This window comes from Castanea sativa, chromosome 3, assembly GCF_040712315.1.
Source record: "Castanea sativa cultivar Marrone di Chiusa Pesio chromosome 3, ASM4071231v1".
NCBI classification, from domain to species: Eukaryota; Viridiplantae; Streptophyta; class Magnoliopsida; order Fagales; family Fagaceae; genus Castanea; species Castanea sativa.
Genome location: NC_134015.1, coordinates 45952224 through 45964267, shown reverse-complemented (window position 1 = coordinate 45964267; position 12044 = coordinate 45952224). Strand labels below are relative to the sequence as shown.

The 12044-nt window shown below is 37.4% G+C and overlaps 1 protein-coding gene across 1 annotated transcript; it reads right to left on the bottom strand.

Moving 5' to 3' along the window:
- Nucleotides 1-4870: 4870 nt before the first annotated feature.
- Nucleotides 4871-11597, bottom strand: LOC142629643 (uncharacterized). Its single transcript, XM_075803666.1, has 2 exons — nt 8431-11597; nt 4871-7833 (listed from the first exon to the last, which is right to left on the bottom strand). Exon 2 carries the CDS (start codon nt 6350-6352, stop codon nt 5795-5797), a length of 558 nt encoding a protein of 185 aa, XP_075659781.1. The 5' UTR covers nt 6353-7833; nt 8431-11597; the 3' UTR covers nt 4871-5794.
- Between the last annotated feature and the right edge of the window lie 447 nt (nt 11598-12044).

Genomic DNA, 12044 nt, shown 5'->3' with positions numbered 1-12044 from the left:
TGCCATAATATCCCTACCTCTTCTAGACTAGATTTCCCACAGACGGCGCCAATTGTAAGTGCACAATTGCACCTGGTCCCAAGAACAGTTATGGGCTCAGGCCCAATGAGCCTTAAACAATATGAATTTGTAGAGTGTGGGCTTGAAACCCAGGTTAGAAGTGTGTGAGGATTAAGTGACAAGTCAAAGATTGTTAACACTTGAAAACAACAAGGAATATTGTAAATCAACCTCCTCGGATGTAAGTCGAGATCTGTTCTTATATTATATCTTTCTCTTAGTCTTTTTTCTTTTTAGGTTACAAAAAGTCCATCCCCTTTTCCTGTCTTAGATTGCTCTTTAAATACTACTCTTTTGAATGCTTTGTACACGTGTTGCCTCACCTCCCCCTTAGCCTAGATATTTCTTTTCTCAGTGCCTTTGAATAGTAACCAGAAGTTTCTCTTCCACTGTTCAGGTGTCACTTCCCCCATAAATGCGGCCAGGGTGGTAGGTGCAGGGTCTTTAATGTGGAGGCAGCAGCCTTTATCTTTGACATTTCTTCAACACCGGTGCTTCTGGGGCGTTCTAGGGCTCACCCCTCTTAACCATTGGCTTTAACCGTGTCATCCCCTAATCTTTACTATGAAATCCCGAGTTCTTCGGTGTTCATCCGAGGGTAAGGTCACCCTCGGCTGGATCCTCGGATCCTCGGCGTATGGGCCGACCCATAGTACTAACAAATTCTAAACCCAGGATCAGGTCGGCCTTCTTTAACACGACCCAAAAGGCCCATGTTCCCATCAGGATCTTTTTGCCCCACACACAAATTATAGTGTAATTCTTTACATGCATTGACATAGGTTTTAAATGTAACAATGGAAATAAATCGAAACACAAATCAAATTTAGAAATACCTTAATGAAACAATATTGAGTCACTAAATATCTTTGATGCGTCATTGAGAAGTCTAGGGCTTGTTATCATTGAATGCATCTTGTGATAGTCGGATAGTAATGTTGGAAAAACTAGTTTTGTAGCTCATACAAAACACACAACGGAAGCAACAAACATGGATCTATTTCTTTCATGATTGATAACATGTATTATGTAAATTTCAGAATTTAAGAATAAGATAGTGTACCTTGGTGTGGTGAAATTCAAAACAAAATATTAGAAGTAATTGGGAACACTTTTAATCTTCACTCCAATTCCACTTTACGCCCAAGAAGTGTGGTCTCTCAATCAGTTTCCAAGGGAGAATAATCGAGTGGCTTCACTCACACATATACACCATTTCACAATGATGTCTCTCAAATCATAAAATTCTATATGTTTCTCCCTTTATATCTAATTGATTATCTAATTAGGCTAGTCTATTGGGCCTTTCCAATTGGGCTTTAGTATGTGGCTTGGAGTGGGACCAAAAGGAACCAATAAGATACTAGTTTCAATGGGCCTTGGGCTTTACTACCAACTCTAGACAAGTCCAAAGTTACTATTAATTATATTTAATACAACTATATAAATACAATTGCACTCTAGGCCTTATTAATAAATTATATCCCAAGACTTTATTATACATGCAACCCCTTGAGTACCTAGTTTAATCCTTTAAGTTATTCATCATATATTTATGAAATTCAATTTCATAAATATATACTTTAGTAACTCCTTACTAAAATGGTTAGGCCCAACACTCTTAATAACTAAACTCATTAAACTTATCTCAAAAGAATATTTTATATCTTCGTTAAAGATTATGAATTCCATCTTGAGAATATATGTTCCATCAACACTAAATATGGCTGCCCAACATACTGAGGTTTTGATCGTGACTTTAGATCTCACTCCTGATATATGAAAGCAACCTACACCTCATGATCATGTCCATTATTTTCTCAGGACTAAGAGTTCATGCAAATAGAAGTCGTGAGATTTATTATTCATTTTATAGTCATTAGGAGAATAATAAATCTCACAGCGATCCAGTTCAATATGTCTTAACTTTTAAAACATATCAACATACCAACTAGAAGTCTCCACTTGCATGATCAAGACAAATCATCTTAATTGATATGTAATAGTCTTTGCAGATGAAATGCCCAATTTTATCACCAACTACAAACTATAATTCTGAGTTTACAAAGAACTTATAATTATATTTTCTGTGACTTTTCACATATATCACATACTATGCATCTCATGAACTATATGATAATGTCCAAATACTCGTATTACTATTATTTTAGATAATAATAAAACAACTTTATTAATCATAACATTAAATCATACATAATGTCATACATAGCATCATACAATAGGATTTAAGGGCACATATCCTAACAAGTAAATATTTCAAATTTCTGAAGAATGTCAAATAGGATAAATTGGAGGGAGGAAGATTGGCGTATGGATGGTGGCAGACAGAAAAAAATTGGCTAGAAGTAGGATATTGTATTTAAATAGGAATATAATCAGAACTTTACTAATAACAATTTCAGTAGTCTAACTGGCAAAGGTTTAAATGTCACTTTATATATGCTTTGTAGTCTCAAATTTCCGCCTTTCAACAACAACAAATAAGCACAATAAAACCAATTCTAACTATCTTATAATAAACCATAATCTTATCCTAAACCAATTCTAACTACCATTTGATCGTTTGTTACTATCGTTGTTTAGATTGTGTTTTTTTTAACAATGATGAAACAGTTAAAAACTAAATGGTACACCGTTTTGTTCAAAAGGTATTTAAATTGTGTGTTTTATTGTATACAAAGAGGCACAAAACATCACTTAAGAATCTTATCAAACAACTTGTGTACATGTAAAAGAAACAACACTTAATGAATCATGTAAAATTCAAATGTAACAACAACAAAAAAATTCCTTAAACACGTATGTATTAGTACTTTCAAATTTGCAATTTGAGCCCATATCTGACCAAAGTTGCCTGGACAATATTTAAGTGCATATGAATTAACTTTAGATTAAATTCTAATTCTAAACATATTGGGCATAAATCAACAACTTCAATTTGAGAAGAACAAATTCCAAATCAAATGAAAATTGTAGTTTTAGTTTACAGATGGTTCTAGGTTTTTATGCTTTGAATTTATGTCTCCAAAACCAAACACAACAATTAATAATAGAAAATAGAAATTAAAAAAAAAAAGTAAGCATGTCAAATTAACCATTTAAATTAGGGAAAAAATGGTGGGAGAAAGAAGAGGTGCCTATTGGAGGTGAAGATTGTAGACCAATCTCTCATCTTTCTCCTTCTCTAAAAGGAACTGTCTTCGGTTTCAAAGTTGTGCAAGAAATAAATTACAAAGGGAGAAAAGCGTAGGGATAAGAAAGGGGAAAAATTTTCTCTCTTTTGGCTTTTCATGGGAATGAATATGAAAGGTACAAAATTTGTAACTACCTAGGAGCCAGAACGTTGCCTTTATAGTTTAGTTTCATCAATTGGTTTTTAAAGCGGGTATTATCTTTAAAAACATTCACGGGTAATTACCACTCAAGGGACAGAAACATCACTAAAATGTGAAAAATATCATTGAAATGTTTCCTTAATCCACCTAACGAAAAGTGAGAATGTTTCGGTGCTTTTAAATGTAAATGTGGTAGTAATTTATGTAACCAGTGGCGCAATGAGACGTGGTCAACAAAAAGTCAAACATTTTGACTATTATTATTATTATTATTATTATTATTATATATAATTGAATTACAATAGTCCTTGAGATTGTGTATTTGAAAGTTTTGGGAAAATTGAGAAGTGGATCTTATTTGGTTATGATTTATTTCATGGTGGGGATTGTGTATTGAGATTAAAATTTGTGATTTTCTCTTCAAATTTGAAACTTGTTGTTGAGAGAAAATTATGGGTTCAATGAATTTGGGTCTGATTCAAAGGTTTTTTTTTTTGGTGTTTTTCAATGTATATTTGGAAAAGAATTGTGAGTTTGTGAATGTAAAGTCTCATACATTAGATATCTATATATATATATATATATATATATATATATATATATAATAATAGGTGAAGTTAAGAGAAATTCAAATTAAAATTTCAAATTAGAGTTCCAATTTTGCGCTATGTGTCCTAAATTATTTATCCTTAAAGAGTTTTATTTCTTAATTTTAGAATCAAATGTGGGACCACATCATAAAAATACATCCAAGTGAGTTATTAAGTACAAAAATCAAAGAGTCTAGAATAAATAAATCGTAAAAAAAAAAAGTGCTTCACAATAATTAAAAAAATATATGAACAATTTACATTTTATACCTAATAATATCCTTACAATTTTTTTTAAAGAGTTAACAAAATATAAAAATGACTATTAATAGTATTTAAATTATATATATAGGAATTATATTATGCATCTTATTATATATTTTTAAGTGTATTCATGCATATGCATGAGGTTACAAGCTAGTTTTTACTAATTTGGTAGCCCATTTGGTGGTGGGATTGGTATTGAACATTGACTTAGTCTTCGCATTTTAATTTCAATGTTTTGCGAATCTTTGTGTAGGCACTACTCTATGAGCAGTTTCTCCAAACAAAAAAAATGATAATAATAATTCCGGTTGAAATGGAGGCACTACGCCACTACTCCACAAGCCTCTGAATTTTGGAGAAAATTTTAAAATTCCAAAGGAAAGTTTTAGATTCTAATTTTTATTGGATTTCATTGAAGATTTCGGGTTGAATTTGGATCCAACTTTAATAATTTTTCATATGGGTCAGAGCTTTTCAGATATATAAGGACTGTTTGGTAACGTTGTTTGTATTTTTTAGAAATACGTGTTGGTAAAAAAGTGTATAAAAATACGTGTAATGTTATTTAAAAACTGAAAACATGTGTTTAAACTCTTGTACCAAACAGCCTATAATGTTTCTTTGGCATCTTTATGGATGCTAAAAACATGCTCCATAAGCTTAAGCTTACATGTTTCACAACAAAAGCTCTTCAAAGAGATAAAACCGTGCATACGAGTTAAGGAATAGTTGCTTAAACGATGGTGGCTGCAAGACAGAGTGTGAGTGTGTGGGGTATAGGAGAAAAGTAGCCCAAAAGAAAGGGCTTCTGGGCCCAAAAGAAAGGAAACATAATAAAAACCAACTTTCGCATCCTCTTCTTGTTCAGCGCCGCAGTTGCCCTCCTTCTTTAGGTCGGTGTCTCTCCATGCTTATATGTGAATCTTTGGTAACACTACAATTGCTGCATCCTCTTCAGCCTTAGCAGTTTTAGCCAGAGACTCCCATGGAAAAGTCATCAAAGTCTGGGCTAAAACCTGCACCTACTGCTCCCCCTCTCATGATAAAGCTGCAGCTATCCTCTGGGCATTGCAACTTGCAAGAAATGAAGGCTGGAACCAAGTCATCATTGAGGGAGATGCCAAGATTTGCTTTGACACAATAAATTCTCCAGATTCATGCCCAAACTGGACCATCTCTATTGTCATTAGTAATATTTTAACTTTTAAAGAGTCTATGTTTAGTTGTTGTTTTCTGTTGGGTCAAGAGAGATGCTAATGTTGCAGCCCACAAGACTTTCTCTTACGTCTGTCATGTCTTTTTGTTACAATAATCTCAGTCTTTCAGAGGTTCTGAGAACTGCCTGTGACGATGACTGTGTTTCTTTTTTTCTTTTTCTTTTTTGATAAGAACACAGCTTCGTATTAATAAAAGTAGGAAAAAGAATCAGATACAATCAGAAAAATCAGAGGCTATAGCAGCTTCAATGAAGCTGGGGGTTTCCTCAAGCCAAGCCTCAAAATCAGAGATATACTTAGCTTGTTATGCTAACAAATGTGCAGGCTTGTTACCTGTCCTTCTAATGTGTGAGAAACAAAAACTTTTAAAAAACTGAAGATGGAAAAGGACACCTTCTAGGACATTTGCCACAGTAGGAGGAGCTGATGAGCTGCCTTTCAAAAAATTGCTGACTTGTAGAGAATCACCCTCCAACACAATATCATGAATCCCCATATCTCTAGCGAAGAGTATTGCAGCTTCCATGGCCTTTGCTTCAGCCTCCAGAGGTCCCAAAGGAGCATAGAGCCTCTGGCTCAAAGCTCCAATAACATTACCTTTATCATCCCGGAGAATCACTCCTATACCAGCAGAGGACAGATCCTTGAAGACAGCCCCATCTACATTTGCTTTGAAAACACCTGCCACAGGGGGAGTCCAATGAGGAGGAAGAGGAGATGCTGACATGGTGGGGCGGTCTTGGATAGCTTGGTAAGCTGTAACAAAATGAATGGCCTCAGATATAAGAGTTGCTGCAGATTTTGGGGCTTCTCCGTGTCTAACTCCATTCCTATTTTTCCACAAATTCCATGCAATAGCCATGAAGTAAGTGAGGTTTACATCAGTTGGTCCCAATGCATCACACAGCTTCCATAAACAATCCACAAACAGAGAGTCCCGATCCACCACCAAACCACATGCCTTCCAGACTGTTGAGGAGAAATCACAGTGAAGTAATACATGGCTAGTTGTCTCACTGTACTTGTCACACTGTTCACAAGTATCAGAATTAATCACTTATCGACGGCACAAATTAGATTTTGTAGGGAGGATATTTTGACAGGCTCTCCACACAAAATTCTTAATTTTATTAGGCACTTCAGCACCCCAAATAGTCTTCCAAAGCCTCTTCTGTCCATGAGCACCTGAAGTTCCCTCATGATCAGCCATTGACATAGCCTTGGCTAGCCAGTAGGCACTTTTCACTGTAAATTTTCCATTAGGTGTTCCAGCCCAAACCATTTTGTCCCTAGGCATACGAATACTCAGTGGGATGCTTAGAATGGTTTCTGCCTCAAAGTTTATGAACAGCTCCCTAACCAAATCAGCTCTCTAAGTGCCACGGTCTGTATCAATAAGGATATCAACAGTTTGATCTAGTGGCAGCAAGGTCCTGGGAGAGATTACTCGAAAGGTGGATGGAGTAGGAATCCACTTATCCTTCCAAATCCTAATACTTTTGCCATCACCAACTTGCCAACGCATCCCTTGATTAATAATGGGCTGCGCTGCTAGAATACTCCGCCAGACATATGAAGGATTTCTACCTTTCTGAGCATTCACAAAGTCAGTCCCCGGGAAGTATTTACTTTTAAAAACCTTATAAGATAGAGAGTTTGAACCTTGTTGCAACCTCCAACCTTGCTTTGCTAAAAAGGCAAGGTTAAAAGATCTCAAATCTCTAAAGCCCATACCACCGCTAGCCTTAGGCGTTCATAATTTTTCCCAACTCATCCAACTCATTTTACGCTCTTCGTTTTTTTGCCCCCACCGAAATTGCCCCACCATACTATTTAATTCATCACAAAGGGACTTCGGAATTAGAAAACAACTCATAGTGTGAGTTGGGATTGCTTGAAAAATAGCTTTGATCAAAACCTCCTTCCCCGCCATGGACAAAAACTTCTCTTTCCAACTTGACAGTTTACTAGCCACTCTTTCTTTAAGTTGTTGAAAGGTTTTACGCTTATTCCTTCCCACCAAGAATGGCAAACCCAAGTATTTCTCATGTTGGTGGATGATATCAACCCCAAATCTATGCTTTACATACTCTTTGATCTCCTCAGATGTATTTAGACTAAAAAATAAGGAGGTTTTTTGCATGTTTACTTGCTACCCTGTTGCCTTTTCATACAGCATTAGCAATCTTTGGATTTCTTCACAATCAGCAATAGTAGCATTACAAAAGAGTAAGCTATCATCAGCAAAGAAGAGATGAGTGATGCGAGGGCTCCTCTTGCACACCTGTAAACCCCGAAGAGTGCCCATACTTGCTGCTTTATGTATTAGTGCTGAAAGACTTTCTGCACACAAAAGAAACAAGTAGGGAGAGAGAGGGTCCCCTTGACGTAAGCCCCTAGACGGGGTAATACTCCCATGAGGAACACCATTAATGCAAATATAGTATTTAACAGAAGTAACACAATTCATAACCATAGTAATCCATTTTTGATGAAAGCCTATTTTTCTCATAATATGTTCTAAACAACTCCATTCTACCCTATCAAAAGCCTTACTCATGTCAAGCTTTAAAGCCATGGACCCTGTTTTTCCACTCTTCTTTTGGCTAATAGTATTCATAATCTCAAAAGCAACAAGCACATTGTCAATAATCAACCTTTTAGACAAGAAAGCACTTTGATTTTCAGTGATAAGAGAAGGTAAAAGAGTCTTAAGCCTATTAGCAAGAACCTTGGAAGCCAGTTTGTAGACAACATTAGATAGACTAATGGGTCTATATTCTGAAACTTTTGTGGGGCTCTTTACCTTAAGGATAAGAACAATATGGGTTTCATGGAAATTTTGAGGGGCAGTACCATTATTTAAAAAATCCAGCACAACAGAAACTACACTATTACCTACAACAGGCCAAAAATGCTGATAAAAAAGAGGGGGCATACCATCCGGTCCCGAGGACTTAAGTGAATACATTTGGTCCAGAGCTTTCTTAACCTCAGCAGTTGTGAAAACTTTGGTGAGCATTTGATTCATTTGTGGAGTCACACCAGTATGTATTGCATCAAGGAATTCCTAGCAGATAATAGGTTGAGATGTGGTGAAGAGTTTCTGATAATATCCTGTAATGATTCCTACAATCTTATCTTCATTCTCATGCCAAGTATCATTCTCATCCATGACACCCAAAATAGTGTTATGTTGTTTTCTAGTTGAGGCTTTCTCATGGAAAAATCTTGTATTTTTGTCTCCCTCTTTTAACCAAGGGTTACAAGACCTTTGTTTCCACATTCTCTCTTCCATATCCAACAAACGATTGACCTCTGCCCTCTATTGACACACCTCCACAGTGTTCGACATCCCGGTGGATCTTGCCTCTAGAGTCTGAAGCAATTCTTGTGCCTTAGCTAGCTTTTTCCCCACATGGCCAAACTCTTGCCTATTCCATTTTGTCAAAGCTTCTCTACATTTGTCCATACAGGAGGAGAAAATGTTTCCCCTGCCCGTAAGTTCACCTTCAGCCCATGCCTCCTTCACAATATCACCACATTTACCATCCTTGAGCCACATTGCTTCGAAACGAAAAAGCTTAGGATTTTCCCTCTGCTTTACCCTCAGATTCATCCTCAACATCAAGCAACAATGATCTGAAGCCAAGGTAGCCAAATGATAAAGTCTGGCACCAGGGAATCGATTCAGCGACTCTGTTGTTGCAAAACCATGATCAATCCTTTCCCGTATCCATCCCAAATCCTATCGATACAAACTCCAAGTAAACCAAGAGCCCACGTAACTAATGTCATTTAACCCACAAGAATTGACACAGTTCCAAAAATTATCAATCTGCCTAAAAGGCCTGTCCATCTCCTCTTGCTTCTCTGTAATACTGAGGACCTCATTAAAATCTCCCACACACAACCAGGGGAGATTACTTCTTGCAGTAAGCTGAGATAGGAGTGCCCAAGACTTTGGCCTCCCACGGGTATCAGGATTACCATGGAATCCCATCAATCTCCAAATCCTAATGGAACCTCCAGAATCAATGAAGGCCTCAATATGCCAGCGGGAAACCATTTGTATATCCACTTTGACATCTGGCTTCCAAAGAAGAGCAAGACCACCACTCTTCCCATCACTAGGAACAAACAAGCCCTAAGTCAATCCTAAGGAGTGTTTTATGTCAGACATCCGTTTCATGGCCTTCTGAGGGAGTTTAGTTTCCATAAGGAAAACCAAACTGGGAGCTTCAGCTTGCACTATCTTCTTTAGTGCGTTAACTGTACGGGGGTTCCCAAGCCCCCGACAGTTCCAACTTAATGTATTCATTGCTTCCAGCAGGGTTGCTTAACAACCTCCACCGATCTAAACTGCTCCTTAAAAACCTTCCCCAAAGACACTGCATCCTCCAATTTCGACCTCTTTGCAAGGACCAGAGCATCCTCTCTTGTATCTTCCAGTGCCTCCAATTTCCGTTTTGAAATTTCATTCTAATCTCCCATTACCACTTCCTTAGAGATTTGTGACTTCTCCAGACGTTTCCAGGTCCCCTTAGAGTTCATTTTACCATATTCATCTTTGACAGATATACAAGTCTTTTTTGTCGCCCCACTTACATTCTTTTTGCCTGAACTTAGAGTGTTAGTTATCACATCCCTAGGGCCCAAAACAAAAGAAGGAGTGACCATACTTACCTCAGACGAAGGCCCACTCTTAGTCGGTCCACTTGATGGGGTGACCCCTAGCCCACCTGACTTTGCAACAACATCATCAAGTTGTATTGCTAAGGAATCCGAAAAATCCTCCACGGCTTGAGATTCCTTTGAAGCCATATCTCTAATTGTCGTATCAATCTCCCTTAACTGATCCTCAAAATCTCCGGGAATTGAAGTATTTTAAATTGAAAGGAACTCCGGATTTTGTGGGATATACCTATCGATTGGCGCATTATTTCCAAGATTATCGGGATCATGATTTTTCCTCCTGGCCATACCCACCGTATTTTGCCCTTGATCCATCGCAATCCGCCGTATACTTTCTCCATTAGCTGTCTTTCTATTGTCCTGCGGCATGTCATGACCTCTAACCCTGACCACTTGAGTTTTCTGTAAGCGGTCAGGAGTAGCTTGGAGCCATGGACCATATTGCTGCTCTTCTCTACACAACGAACCATTACTTTGAATCCACAGGCGACAATCCTTCTCATCGTGGTCAAGATGACCACACCAATAACAATAAACGGGGAAACGCTCATACTGGAAAGATACCCATCGTCTGTCTAATTCACCCAACCGGACCATTCTTCCCCTACACAACGGTTTTGTGATATCCATGTGGACCCTTACATGGATACAAGTACCCCAAGCTCGGCCACTCTTAGGAGCATCGACTGAAATTACCTTACCCAAAGTGTTGTCGATGCGCTCCCCATTTTCCTTCGTCATATGGCTATTAGGAAGGTTGGAGATCTGTACCCAGAAGTAAGCCTTATCGCACTTTACTGAATTTATGCATTATTCTCTTTCAGCTTGTGGAGGGCCAGAAGATATTTGTCAAAAGACCATGGGCTGTGAAGAAGAACTCTGTTCATGTCTACCTCATCAGTGAACACAGTAAGGGCACGATTATTCCCCAAATCTCGAAACTCAAAATCTCCATCAGCCTTCCACACACCTCAGAAAGTTCTTGCCACCGCCTCAAGATTGATCTTTCGTTTTGTAAAGAATTTCGCTACAACGGCGAAAGAGCCATCAGATACCTCATTTGTAAGAGCACACTCTTCCCCCTCTATTTCCGTCAGAGTGAGCTTTTCCCATTTCTTGGTGACCTCATCCATGGAGAGTAGAGTGTAAGAAGGAGATTTGAATAAAGAAAGAGAGAAAAAAGGAGAAAAGGGAAAAGTGTTTCACCAGAGCAGCCTGGGAAAAAACGGCACTTGTAGGACAAGTGAGTAAAGTTCCACCGTCTAGGAGTTCAGAGAAACCCTAGGAGTGGGGAAAATTTTGTGTAGCAAACAACTATTGATGACTATGTTTCTTGTTTTTGAGTTTAATGCATAGTGAAGTTTATCAAAAAAAAAAAAATGTTTGGGTTTGTTATTGATTTTTATTGTATTTGGTTGCCAAAACTGTTGTCTTCTATGTTTGTTCTTCTCATAACGTCCGTAAGTCTCAAAAAAAAATCCTGCCTTTTCTTTTCTCTATCATACATTGGTAGTTTTTTTATTACTTAATTTTACACATTGGATGTGCTGACAGGCTCTAATATCAACTAAAGTTTTGATATTTTCCTTGTGTTGCAGTTTTTATTATATTTATGTAAAGAGTGAACATGTTGTCACCTCAAACCACTACAATTTATGTAGTACATTTAAAATGGCCACTTACAAGACGCCACATACTATTTAGTGGGTTTCACTGTCATTATTCAGAGGCCAATGACAATATTCCAAGCGTTAAAGAATAAAAACCAATCAAATGTAAACACTTGTTAATTTAAATGACATAAGCAGTCTAATTAAATGTTGTCATGTGTTATTTTAAATTAAACCACTATTGCTAAA

Coding starts and splice junctions, on each gene's coding strand:
- LOC142629643 (XM_075803666.1), bottom strand. CDS start 6,352: ATGGCTATTGCATGGAATTTGTGGAAAAATAGGAATGGAGTTAGACAC.